This window comes from Cetorhinus maximus, chromosome 1 (assembly GCF_964194155.1).
Source record: "Cetorhinus maximus chromosome 1, sCetMax3.hap1.1, whole genome shotgun sequence".
In the NCBI taxonomy this organism is placed as follows: Eukaryota; Metazoa; Chordata; class Chondrichthyes; order Lamniformes; family Cetorhinidae; genus Cetorhinus; species Cetorhinus maximus.
This window is the reverse complement of record NC_135879.1, coordinates 88725718-88738598: the sequence shown is the minus strand read 5'-3', so window position 1 is coordinate 88738598 and position 12881 is coordinate 88725718. Positions and strand designations below refer to the sequence as shown.

At 41.3% G+C, this 12881-nt stretch overlaps 1 protein-coding gene across 1 annotated transcript; it reads left to right on the top strand.

The window, feature by feature from the left end:
* The first annotated feature begins 8729 nt into the window (after positions 1-8729).
* On the top strand, positions 8730-12519 carry LOC144685449 (interleukin-8-like). The gene is made up of 4 exons (XM_078550006.1): positions 8730-8864; positions 9129-9258; positions 9464-9543; positions 10235-12519. The coding sequence occupies exons 1-4, from the start codon at positions 8804-8806 to the stop codon at positions 10252-10254; spliced, it is 291 nt and encodes a 96-aa protein (XP_078406132.1). The 5' UTR covers positions 8730-8803; the 3' UTR covers positions 10255-12519.
* Positions 12520-12881: the final 362 nt, after the last annotated feature.

Sequence of the window (12881 nt, the reverse complement as noted above, 5' to 3'; positions counted from 1 at the left end):
TTAACATGGTAGCAGAGGATTACCATTGAACTGTGGAGGTTGGAAGCTGAAAATGGATTTTAGTCTCTCTCTTCTGACAAAGAGGCTTCTTGCAGCCTCTGGTGTAAAATGGCTGAGGCCCAATTCAAATTCTCCAGCTTTGATTATCTATTGTTTTTTTTTGGAACCTGAATTGTCTGAGCAGTGGAAAAATGAGGTGGAAATGTGGGCAAACGTTACTTCACTATCGAAGAGGAAGCCAGGTATGGCTTTGGCTTTGTCACTGCCAGGACAAAGTGAGATTAAAAATAAGGTATTTTCGGAGCTGGATGTGGATGCTTTGGGTGCTGAAGACAAATGAGCCCTTCCAGTATGATTTACGGAATAGGCCCAAGAAGAATGGTCAACTTTTTCTCAAATTTAAGAAGGCAAGCAATCAATCTGTGGAAGAGTATATTATGGACTTTGATAGGTTGTATCAAAGATTGACAAAGTTTGACCCGAGAGACCTCTGAGGCTGTGCTTGCATCAGGTTACTGGATTATGCACAGATTTCACACATAGATAGACTTATGCTTCTGACAGGGTTCAATTTCATAGAGCAGATACTCTTTTCGACCAAATGGACGCTGCGCTAAAAATTTTTGTGAGAAAGCAATTGTTTCCATTTGCGCTCAGGTCACAAACAGGCAGCTCTGCAGTGATACAAAGGATGGAGGATGCTGTGATTGCTGAATTTCAAGACTGCCTGGATACTAGACATAGGCATCAGTACAAAGACAGAGTTGCTGACAGGTGGTCTGAGGAGGATTGCACTTTTAGCCAATTTGTAGATTAAGACAGTAAATGAGACTGGGATTGCAATCGTAGGCTCATGAGATGTTTTTGCTGTGATTTCAAGTATCATTACACAACAATATGTCTGAAGGGTAAAAATCCAATAATTTTAGCTTGGTGGGCGGGTGCACGTTGGACCCGCTCGAGTGTAAAATGACGCGCGCTGACGTCTGACGAGCGTCCCAATGTTAATGCTCAGTCATGCGATATTTAGTTTGGCGGGTGCACGCCTGAGGCAGCAGCGCACCCACCAACCATTAAAAGGCCTGTGAATGATATTAAGTTAGCAATTAAGTTGAATTTTTTGTTGCCCATCCAACCTTACGGTTGGCAAGCAGGCAAAAAGGCCAAGTGGCCTTTCCACTTTTTAGGAAACCTCATTCACAGGCGGGGTGAGGTTTCCTAAAGCAAATAAAAATAAAAATTAAAAACTTAATTAATAGCATGTTCCTGCTCATGTGACTCTGCCCCTGCTGCCACCTGCAGTGGATCAGAAAGTGTGATGTGCTCATTAGATTGTGATCCCGAGTCTACTCTAAAGCTAGGTCCAAAGAGGTGTATGTGTATGCGCTGGTGGATGGTGTGGGTGAGCGCTGTGACGGGATTTCAGGGAGGGTGCATTCAGATTCCTCTTCAGAGGTTTCTTCAGGGTTTGATTGGAGACCCTGGGTTGTGGACTCTGTCGGCTGTCTCCAAGATGTGCTTGTGGAGTGAAGGGAAGATAATTAGTGCATGGCAGTGACCTGTGAAACTGGACACATCACTTACAGCATGGTTGTCTGATGGATTTTGCACTGCTGGATCCTCACTTGGGAAGCAACTTCACAATCAGCACAGGAACGGTCCAGATTCTCACCGACCAGCTGGATGGCTCTGTTTTCAAAGTCCGTGAGGACCATGATTTCAAGCATTCTTCCACCAGTCTGCGACCCCTCCCTCTTGTTGTGTGCCAGCTTGTCCTGCATGAATAGAGATGGAGAAAGTGTAAGCAGGATGCCTGTCAGGCCAGATGAAAAGTGTGCCTGGCATGTGTAGGTCGTGAGTGGTCGTGAGTGATGAGGACAATGAAGGTGTGTGTGAGAGAGTGAATGGAGATGTCCCTTGAACTGGCAGTGACTGAGATCCCTGTGAATGTGTGATGGGTTTGTGAGTTGAGAGTGTGAGAAAATTAACTTACCCTGGTGGAATGGAAGAGATCATTCATCCTCTTGCAGCACTGGGTGGCTGTCCTCTTTTGAATGTCATTTTACTCATCTGCTACCACACTTAGTGCAAATCTAGGATGATTCTGCCCAATATTCCAAGTGAAGCAGTGTTTTACAAAGGTTAAGCACAACTTTCTGGCTTTTGAACTTTATACCTCTATTTGTAAATCCCAGGATCCCTCATAGTTTGTATTTGATCTCCCTCTCTTCATGGCAAGCTGGAAAACCAGTAAAAACTGACCGATAACTTGTAAACAATGACTGACAGCCTATTACTTATAAAACCAAGCAGGCCCATTTTAGTCCTCACCTGGGTCCAATGCAGCAGAACTAGCGTGCAACCTCACCCTCTAGAGGGCTGGCATTTGTACTCCCCCCTCCCCCAGGACTGGCTACAGGCCACCTGTGTCTGTTCTGCCACCTTGTGCAGATTGTGCTTCTGTCCTAAACTCCAGATTATGCGAAGTGTCAGAATGTGAGCTTGTGAATGTGGCCATTAAATTGAGTGACTGCGTTCCTTCATCTTCACTTTCTTCTGGCTTTTCATCCACTACCCGGCCAGGTTCCAGTTCTTGAAATGAGAAAGGAGGAAGGTCTGGGTTGTGGTGAGGGGAAAGAAGATAATCTGAAGCTTGTCAATCAGAATAGATTGTGGGACGAAGGAGCAGGAGGATTAAGTATGTGGATAGTCTCAGCCTCAATGGCTGCAATACTGGTGGTCATGGCCTCAGCAATAAGCCTTTTTATTATGGCTCGTACTGTCTCCAGCATGGGGATTAAAACATTCAAGCTTGCCTCTCCTCCTCCTATTAGTTCTGGCTGTCTCCAGTTGTGCACCATCTTCTCCTGCAGAAAGAGATAAATGTGTTTGTGAGTATTGTGTAATCTGTTTGAGTGATGTTGCTGTTATGGCTGAATAACGAGAAATGTTTACAAACTTTGAGATATGGATCTGTGCTATTGGAGATTTTTGGTAGGTGAGCAATGGGGGTGTGATTCATTGAGCAGAAGGTGAAGCTAATGGTGCAGTGGTTGCAAATGGCAATTGAAGATGCCTTCTCTGACCTTGACCATATGTGCAGGATCATTAAAATTCTTCCTGCACCACATCCATATTCTTGTAACAGTGCTCCTGGCATTGACCTTCTGTGGTAACTTTTGCCACTGGCTTCTCAACATGTGTCTGACAAGCCTTTGGGCTCCTTGAGGATATAGAACATCTCTCCTGTGTTCTATCTCTTCCACCAAAATCTCTAGTTTAGCATCAGAAACCCTTGGTGCCTTCTCTCTGGCACGATCGGCCATTGTTGATTGGGAATATTGAACTGTGCAACGATGGTCTCAGTAACTCCCGCAGTCACAATACACTTTCCCTTTAAGAGGTGTAGGCTAGCTAAAAATAGTGCCAGGCGGTAACAATATTGTGCTTTCTGCTCGTGCTTGCTGCCATTGAACAACATGGGAAGTTGTGGATGCACTTGTAACACTTGCAGTGAGCATTGTCCTCAGTGATATTCCACAGTATCAGGATTGACACTGTGACATGGCTGCAAGAAGCTGCAGACAAGTTTTTGCTTTGTTGCCCAAAACCATCCCTACACATGTAGAAGCATTTTGCTGCATCATAGCTACGGGTATTTATAACAGATGGCTTAGCTTAACATGTTCTGTTGTGTTGATCCAAGTTAATCCCCAGGTACATTTGCCAGGCTCTGCAGGAATGGTTGGCAGCATCATTGTGGAATGGTGTCTTTCATGCAGTCCCAAGGAAGGCAAGGCACACTGTGATTGGGGTGCCTCTACAAAGCTTAAGGATGAAACAAGTATTTTGCTTCTCATTGTGATGCCACCGGAGCTCTGCTGGCACAGCAGTTTTTAGAAAGAGGTCCCCATCCCCTCCCACCCATAGCAGCACAATATCTCCTGAAGTGATAATGTGACCTGCCTCTGCTAATGTGGGGCATGTGGATTACAGTAGGAGGCTGTACGACATTTCACTTCTCAAGATATTCTGATCCACCTGCCATCCTTCTGCAGGAGCCCTTTGAGTAAAGATTATTATATCCCTGTTCTACCATCCAAGATGATTGCAATCTTTTCACTTTGTATCTGAGATCATCTACACCAACGAACTCCATCCCTGCCCCACAAATCCAAAGCTGACATTGGAATCTCACAAAATATATCCTTAATGACTGGTACTTGGCAACGATGTCCGCAGCTACCTTGGACACAGCAAAACACCAGTTTTCAGTGTGTGCATGAGGCCAATTCAGCCATGGGGCACGGGATAGTCCGACAGAGCCCCTGGCATATCTAAACATGCTGCTGAAAATGGATCTCAAAAATAAATTGCCAAAAATAAACAGACTGGAGCAAAGCCAAACATTGACCCAAAGAGCTGCGTGAAGTATAAAATAATCTGATTTCCTGGAACTCACACATATTCAACAACAGAGGCTGCTGTTTGAATGAAATCTGACCCTGGGACTTCCTTAACCACTGTACAAACCCAGGGGGAGGAGTCACCACAACTGCAGCCTCAGCCCTTTCCAAATCATAAACTGAAACTTGAATCAGTTCCAGAATCCACTGAAGCTCTTATTTCATCACTGACTTTCCTGTGAACAGTGACTGTGGTGAACTTTTATTGAAACAAAAAGAATGATATCTGCAAAAGTTTTCATATATTAGTAGCCAATCTCTCATGGCGTTTCTCTGGTTACCATGGCTGGGTGGGGGAGGGGCTGTAAGACCCGGATCTGAAATCATTGGTGAGGGGGTTCCCCTAGAGCTGGTATTAGCGGGATTCGCAGAATGTCGGGATTGGTTGAACAGGTGATTCTTAGCGCTAAGGGTTGTACAGCTCTGCAGGGTGGGGTTTGTTCCAAGGTCTACAAACACAGGGGAGGAGGTATTGGTTTCTGTTAACACTGTGGGAGGCGAATACTTGGAGCTGGCAGGTTGGGGAGAGTACAGATTCTGGATTATACCAGGGAGACCCGGAACTGGAAATGATTCCAGATTCTGACATCACTCAGAAATGGCTAACACTGGATGATATAAATGTAACAACATGGGATAGGGTGAATGTAAGAGTGTCTACATGCAGTGTGGAGTGGCCATCATGTCCTGATAGAAGTTGACAGCTTGTTGACAGCCTGGTGCTATAATACCCAAGAATATGGGGGCGCAGTGGTTTATTCACATGCGTAATGAAGGATCCTAGAGTGTGAGGAGCATGCAGCATTGAAGTGGACCAGGAATATTTTTAGAAATTATAAATATGCTTAGAACTAGGTAATGGAATACATTAGTGCTATAAGTTCCATTTACCTTGAAACTGCTTAAGATTTCTTTTCTCTGGAAATAAACCAGTGGACTGTTTATTCTTATCTGGTGATAGATGTAGCGTGAAAAGTGGTCATGGCTGGACAAATACATAGATGGATAATCATAGTGTTCCACCTTGTGTTTGTGGTCTAGGTGGGGTTCTTAGGGATTGCCTATTTCTCTAAGAAAGCTCATTAAAACTGTAGCTCATAGAAACTGTTGCTATACATTTACAGTTCTATGTACATCTCAGTAACTCTACGTAAGGTTGGACTTCTCCTTCACTCCAGTTCGCTGTTACTTAATTATTGCATCATAGTTACATCAGCTTTAGATACTGCTGCTGTTAACACATTACTCTTCATGTCTTGCCAGGCTGTGGTAGTCTTTTCATTTTATTTTTCTGAATTAACAAGGATGCAACAATGTAAAACTTTGGTTTGTAGGAATAGAATAAAAGGAACTAATAAATCACTACAATTCAATACTCTGATAAGGAATACAAAATAGCTGGCTGAATGGCCATCATGAACTGCTCATTAGCAAGTCTTGTGGACAGATTTGGGCATAAATAACTTCAAATATGTAGATATGAATAAGGAAACTTCTGAAAGTTATATTGAAGGCCAGTAATGAAATATTTCTTGGGAGGATGAAACTGATCAACGGGAACAGCATGAGCTGAGATGAGAAAAGATGATGTAAAGGCTGTAATGATCAAGGGAAGGGTACATGCAAGGGCTGTTGATACTTACGGCAGGTGGATAATGTTAGAGTGGGCTTTGGCCCCATGGTTTAGACAAAGAGCACAACATACAATTGGGTCATTGTATGAAAGAAAATCTTATAGGGCAATAGGATCCAGTCAATAATCCATCAAAGACATCCTTAAAAAGTGTGTAAAGTAAGAGAATTTGAAGCCTCAGTGCAGTTAGATGGTAATGGAGAACTCTCAAGAATGATTGTGGTCCAAAAATCATCTAATAATTCACAAAGTCTAGAAGACATGAGGCATCACAAAGACAAGAGGAAAAAGAAGAAAAGAGCTCTTTGCACATGGCAGCCAGCTTGCTCAACCTCATCCAGTGATTATTAATTGTTAAGGTCCGTAGGTCATTCCTGTTTATTTAACTTATGTGTCGTAACTAAATGTTGCTTCTTCCTAAATTGCTTTAAAACCACTTATTTACAGAACCTCTGCTTGGAGTCATCTGTGACTCCTGAAGTAAATTCTACAGTATCTAAAGAAGATCAACATCTGTGGATTCTAAAGTTGGTGCTGTTGTCTAGTAGAATTGGGGAACACTGAGGTCCTGGGGCTTGGAAGGACTAGCAGAACGATCCTGGAAAAATTACTGGCAGGGAGATCCTGAAGCCTAGTAAGAATGGAGGCAGAAGGTTTGCTTGGTTAAGAGCGGGCACATACGACAGGGTCAACTGAGATACCCAGTGTGATGAAGATTTGCAGAATCCAGACTTTAATGTCTCTGAGAAATCTCCCAAAGTACTTCACATACAGGGATATATATGTACAAGGGAAGGTCTCCATACATTTGGTTTTCCAGATAGTTTGGGATATGCATAGCTCCTCTTGAAGATCTCTGATGCTCTTTTCTTGAAAACACGACAGCAAAAATTCCGTTTCCATTTTAATGGTCAGTAGCTTTCAGAACTACTGAATCTCCGGATTTCCCACGGCCAGAGAAATCCATGCTGCTGATTAAACTCCCTGTGCTGCAAATCAACAGATTCTGACTTACAAAGTTCAGTGAGACCAATCCTCCTCCCCAGAAGCACAGGCTGGGGTTTAGTTTGAGTGCCCTCATCTGGTGGTAACAGCCTTAACACAGGGGCAGTTACCCGACTCCACCCATCCCGTTATAAGTAATGTTGTGACCGGTTTCACTGGACACAGTGTCTACTGCTGGGTGACCAAAATGTCTGTCTGTTTAAAATAATAGGCCTTCTTAATATGTAAATTAGATTTCTATGATGTAATTGGGAGCCGATTCCCATTTTCATTCGAAACTGGTTACAGCCAGCATTGTACACAGGTAATGGAAGAGAAGAGGCCCTCTAACGGTAAGTGTTAGACTTTTTCTATGGGTTTCAGAGGATTAGGGATACAAATCTTGGGGCAATAAAGACCATCTGCACTGCTGCCAAACAGGGACCCCTGAACCTTTGTGATTGTGCCCACCCATGTCCTGTTATTGACCTTGTCGGCAGCAGCTCTGCAGTTTGATTTTCAGGCTTCAATCTAGCAAATTGCATTGGATTTGCTGTTTGCTGCCCCACGGCTCACCCACTGAATTTATGACAGGGGCCTCTTTGCATGACTGCCAAAAAATCCGAATCTGCCCAATGTCTCATGCCATAGGCATGCTCCGCCCTGACATTCCTGATGCTGTTAAATTGGAATCGTTCAACGAAATAAAACATCTCTGCTGGTGCCAGATCAGTAAAGTTATTTCTATTCCAGGACTGAAGCAACTGCACTCTCAAACTGAAAATTCATTACATGTGGCCACTCTAACCTACTGTACATAACTGCACTGTGCTCTAACTTACATTTACACGATTGCACCTCTTTCCAGACCTATGTCATCAAGGTCCAAAGAGTCACATCATAAAATACAGACAGTGAAAGGGAGAGATATTTCCTGTAAATCACAGGCTTTTGTTCTATTGACTTTGTGTTTCCTCTTATTTACATGAGGAGTTCCCCAATGGGTCAGGTGTAAAATCTGGAACTGGATTCTTCTGCAGATCACCTGATGCCACTTGCTTGGGAAACATGAATAAAAAGGATCAAATTATCCAGGTTTAACTTTGTTCATGTTTAATTGTTTGTCATTTAAAGTTTTGTAAAAACAAAAGGAATATATTAATAACACCATTCCATGATTATTGTTGTAAAAAGATAGAAATATTGGGGTAAGCTTCAACTTTACTGGTGGCGAAAATGGACAATGTTGGATCTGTCACCCGTTACCTAAGGTGCTTACATCTCCTTTCCAGTGAAGCTCATTGAAAGAGAAATGGGTCAGGATATATAACGGGTGAATGATCTGCTCCCACATTCTTTACATATTTGCTAAAAGTGAATTTTACACCACTTATCTGAAAAACTTGACTAAATCTTTTAAATTTGGATATAAATAATTCACTATCTGAAAAACAGGTTATCTGTCTTTTGCTCCTGCAAACTATGCAGAAATTGTGAATATAATTGAAACTAAAAAAGTGAAAGATACTTCACAGAAGAGCAGGGAAATTCCCTCCCACAGAATTCTGGCAGCTTTCACTGCTAAACGAAAATACCGGATCTAAATAAATAGGAGCTCATTGGACCCCTCTTCAACAGAACATCATTCAACAGAGAGAGAGTTACTGAGATTGACAGAAGATCCTTCAGCAGAAATCTATTCAGCAGCACAAAGCCAAAGATGAACAGAGCAACCACTATAATAATTGTCATCCTGCTCCTATGTGCCATTACTACACAGGGTATGTTAACATTTCTATTTTGTATTTTAGTTCTTATTGCACTGCAGAGTGTGGAAAGGAGCCTTTCTGTTGTGTTATTGACCAGCTATACAAGTCTCAGTGTGCCGTTTGGTTATTCATTGAACAGTTAAATGGTCACCGAGCCGATCTGCTATTTAGAATACAATGCCTGTTTAAATACTGAATTCAATGCTGATCCAAAATGCCAATGTTCTGTCAACTTCAACCAATATCTAAAGTTAATTTAAATTAATCTTTACACAGGTATTCCAATCCCAGGTACTCAAGGACGGTGCCGGTGCCCTCAGACCACCTCCATTCCTATCAATCCGAGGCACATCAAGAGTTTGAAATACATTCCCAAAGGATCGCACTGTGAGACACTGGAAATAATGTGAGTAAATGTGTCAGAATGTCACCTTTAACCTTTCTCCTTTTGTTACCTCAATTTCGAAGCTGTGCCATTTATTCAAAACATGTTGGACAATCACAATTTATTTCTGAAGCAGATACAAAGGATTTTGTTTAATTCTCACCTTTTGGTGAGAGACATCCAATTTCTGTGAGTTTGATTTTAAAGATTTATTTTCTCTTCACAGTGTGACCATGAAAAATGGGAATAGATTATGTGTGAATCCTGATGCCAGGTGGGTGAAGATTATCATTAAAGCTACAAAAGGTTGGTGCCTGGCGTTTGTCAAAATTCAGACTTTGTGTGAATAAAAGCAGATACATTGAATTTGTGAACCGTGAGAGTGAATGTTAAAAAGTTATTCAGCCACGGTTGGTATCAGGGTGAGTGCTACACTGTCCTCACCCAGCATCCATTTATGGTTAATCGAGGATGAGGCGGGGGGACACTGGATAGAAATCTGTTGCAGGAATATTTGGTGATGTCATGCTCTGTCACCCATAAATGCTGTGACCAATTGTCGTGCCAGCTGAGATTAGCCAATTCATCTTAGACCTGTGATCAAAAAAGGTATCTTAAGAACAAAGTATTCAATATATATCATCATTTTCATGTCCTTTTTGAGCTGCCTTCCTTTCTTTATGGTCAGCTCCATGATTTTATTCTTTGCATTGAAAGCTGCCCTAATGTATCATTTTTTACCCTTTTATTATCTGTTTGATTTTAATCTTTAACATAACATCCCTGCAGAATTAATCTTTCAGTGTAACACCATGGATCCTGCATGTTAAAATTATATTGTAAGATCAATGAAGAGTTATCAAAATAACAACTGTTAGCAATGCTGTCTAACAGATCAATATTTAATGCCCCCATATCATGTTGCTGAAGACATTGTCCTCGACATTAAAATAAATGCCTGCTGTTTCAGGAAAATTATAATTTAATTTTATTTCAGGTGCCAGACCACAGAACTGAGAAATGAAGCCGCAATGGGATGGACTTGAATCTACACCTGGAAACTTGCAGTACAATGAACACTGAAATGAAGGAACCTCTGTCCAGGGTGTTCACTGTCTGATGGCACCTTCCAACAGGTTGTTTGAGTAGAAACCCTGCATTGATTCCTGAAGCTTATTTCACTGTTTAATCCTGCCATACTGTAATTGTTTACACATGGCCTAAGAAAGGAGGCTCATATTGTGAAACTTTGTGCCAGTACTGAGGTTTTGTTTTACACAATGTGAGGTATACAATTATCCCAAATAGAGTCTGACATTGTTATAAGTTATTCTACGACTGAAATCAATTCACATGATTTGGAAAGTAATTTCCAATTATCAGAAGGTGCCAGTAGAACGGAAACCTTCACAGATTTGTGAACTTATGGTGGAATCTAACAAAATGTTTAATGTCTGTTGTTAAATTTTAATGTTTGAAATAAGAGTGGGAATTGATGCAAATTTTAGAATAACTGATTTTTAAAGCTTTATTATTTCACAAGATTTGGTCCTCCCTGCCAAAGCCAGCACTCACTGTCTACCCCTAACTGCCTTGTTAATGTGGCAGTGAGTTTCTTTCCTGTACCACTGCGCTTGTTGTGGTTTAGGTTCAGGCACCCTGCTGTTAGGCAGGGTTGTTCAAAATGAACTTGTAATCATTTCTTCATGACAAACTACCTCCTTACTTCTACTATTTTACCTGGATGAGTGAGTGATAATCCGTATAAGACCAAATTGAGAAGAATTGTCCTTAGTTATTTCAACAGAAACTATCTGGAATAGGAATGGAATGAAAGATGTAATAAATTAAATAAACACATTCCTCATATTACTAGCAGATATATTGAAATGTGAAATAAGAACAGACCATTCTGGAAATACTCAGCGGTTCTGGCAGCATCTGTGGACAGAGAAACAGAGTTAATGATTCACATCAGTGATTCTTCATCAGACCTGAGAGCACTTAGAAATGTAACAGTTTTGAAAGCAGGCATGGAAAGTGGTGAGAGCAGGAAATAACAACAGGTCATGTCTGTGATTGTATTGGAGGTCGAAGAGAGTTAATGACAGGAGGGATAATGTAGCAAGGCAAAATGAGACAGTAATAGGACAAGAATAGGATCAAAAACCATGTCTAGAGGAGGTGTACATGGGAAATTGCAGAAGCACCATTAATAGCTACTGTTCAAATGAAAGATGAGGGGCTTGGAGGAGGGTCTATGATCTGAACTTATTGAATCCAATGTTGATGCCTTAGGCTGTAAAGTGACTAATCAAAAGTGGAGATGATGTTCCTTGTTGATGTTGATCTTCATTGGAACGGTCTAGGGGGGTGGGGACAGGAATATCTGACTGGCAGTAGAGCGGAGGATTACTGCCATGTGACATTGACAGAAACCAAATTTGTTGCAATCTTTCTTTTGCTGCTTGAATGTTGCTATTCAATGTGAAATATTGATGATAAAATATACAGTAAGTAAAGTTTTTTAAAACAAAAACAGAATTACCTGGAAAAACTCAGCAGGTCTGGCAGCATCGGTGGAGAAGAAATCAGTTGACGTTTCGAGTCCCCACGACCCTTCGGCAGACTCGAAACGTCAACTGATTTCTTCTCCACCGATGCTGCCAGACCTGTTGAGTTTTTCCAGGTAATTCTGTTTTTGTTTTGGATTTCCAGCATCCGCAGTAGCTTTTAGCTTTTTGTTTTTATCTAAGTAAAGTTTTTTAATTGTGGACTAGTTGCAGTTCCAGTTTGAATGAAAAAGTTATGTTAAAATTCAAGAACAAATTGTTATCATTAATATTGGTGCTTGTTGACTGCGGTGTTTATTGAACACTGATATTTTAACTGAATGTTGGGATTTTCTCTATAAAACATTCAACTTTAGGATCTATTCAAAACTGAAGTCTGTGAAAAGAAATTCTCTGTAGAAATGTCACATTTGAGGTGGTAATGCTGCTTATTTTATGATCTTAACTGGAAAAAAATGGCATTTGTAAATTAACTAACCTCTCTACAGTGATCAGTGGAAATGTTTTACATTGAGGGATTTTTCATTGACCAGGCCTTGTTGACTGAAAGCCTCAGAAGGCTTTGTGTAAAAATTGTGTTGAGCAAAAAGATGAGTGTCAGTCTGCAACATGTAACTGAATTGTTCATGAATGAATTGTTTGAGTATTTTGTGCCATTTTCATGAAATGTAATTGAGTGCTTAAAATAAACTTGATTTCTTATGAAGAATGTGTTGTCACTGTTTCTCATGCTCAGCTACACAGATGTGCATCTCTTGAGTAGATATATTTAATAGAGTGACTGATAAGGACAAGCTGTTCAGGACACTCCTTGAACAATGAGAAATGGTGCAGAATATTTGCACCTGTGTGACAGGTGTGACAGATTTTGGATCAAATTTTGCAACATCTCAATGGGTTTTCATAGGATATCCTTAAATTGCTACGCCCACCCCTCTCCCACCACCTCCACGGACTACTGTGAATGGGATGAGTGGGAGGTTGCCCAGTTTAGGGGAAGAACAGGGGAGGGAAAGGATGTGGGGGGTGGTTGTATTCATGATCCTTCCATTGTAACTCATCTCAAAATAG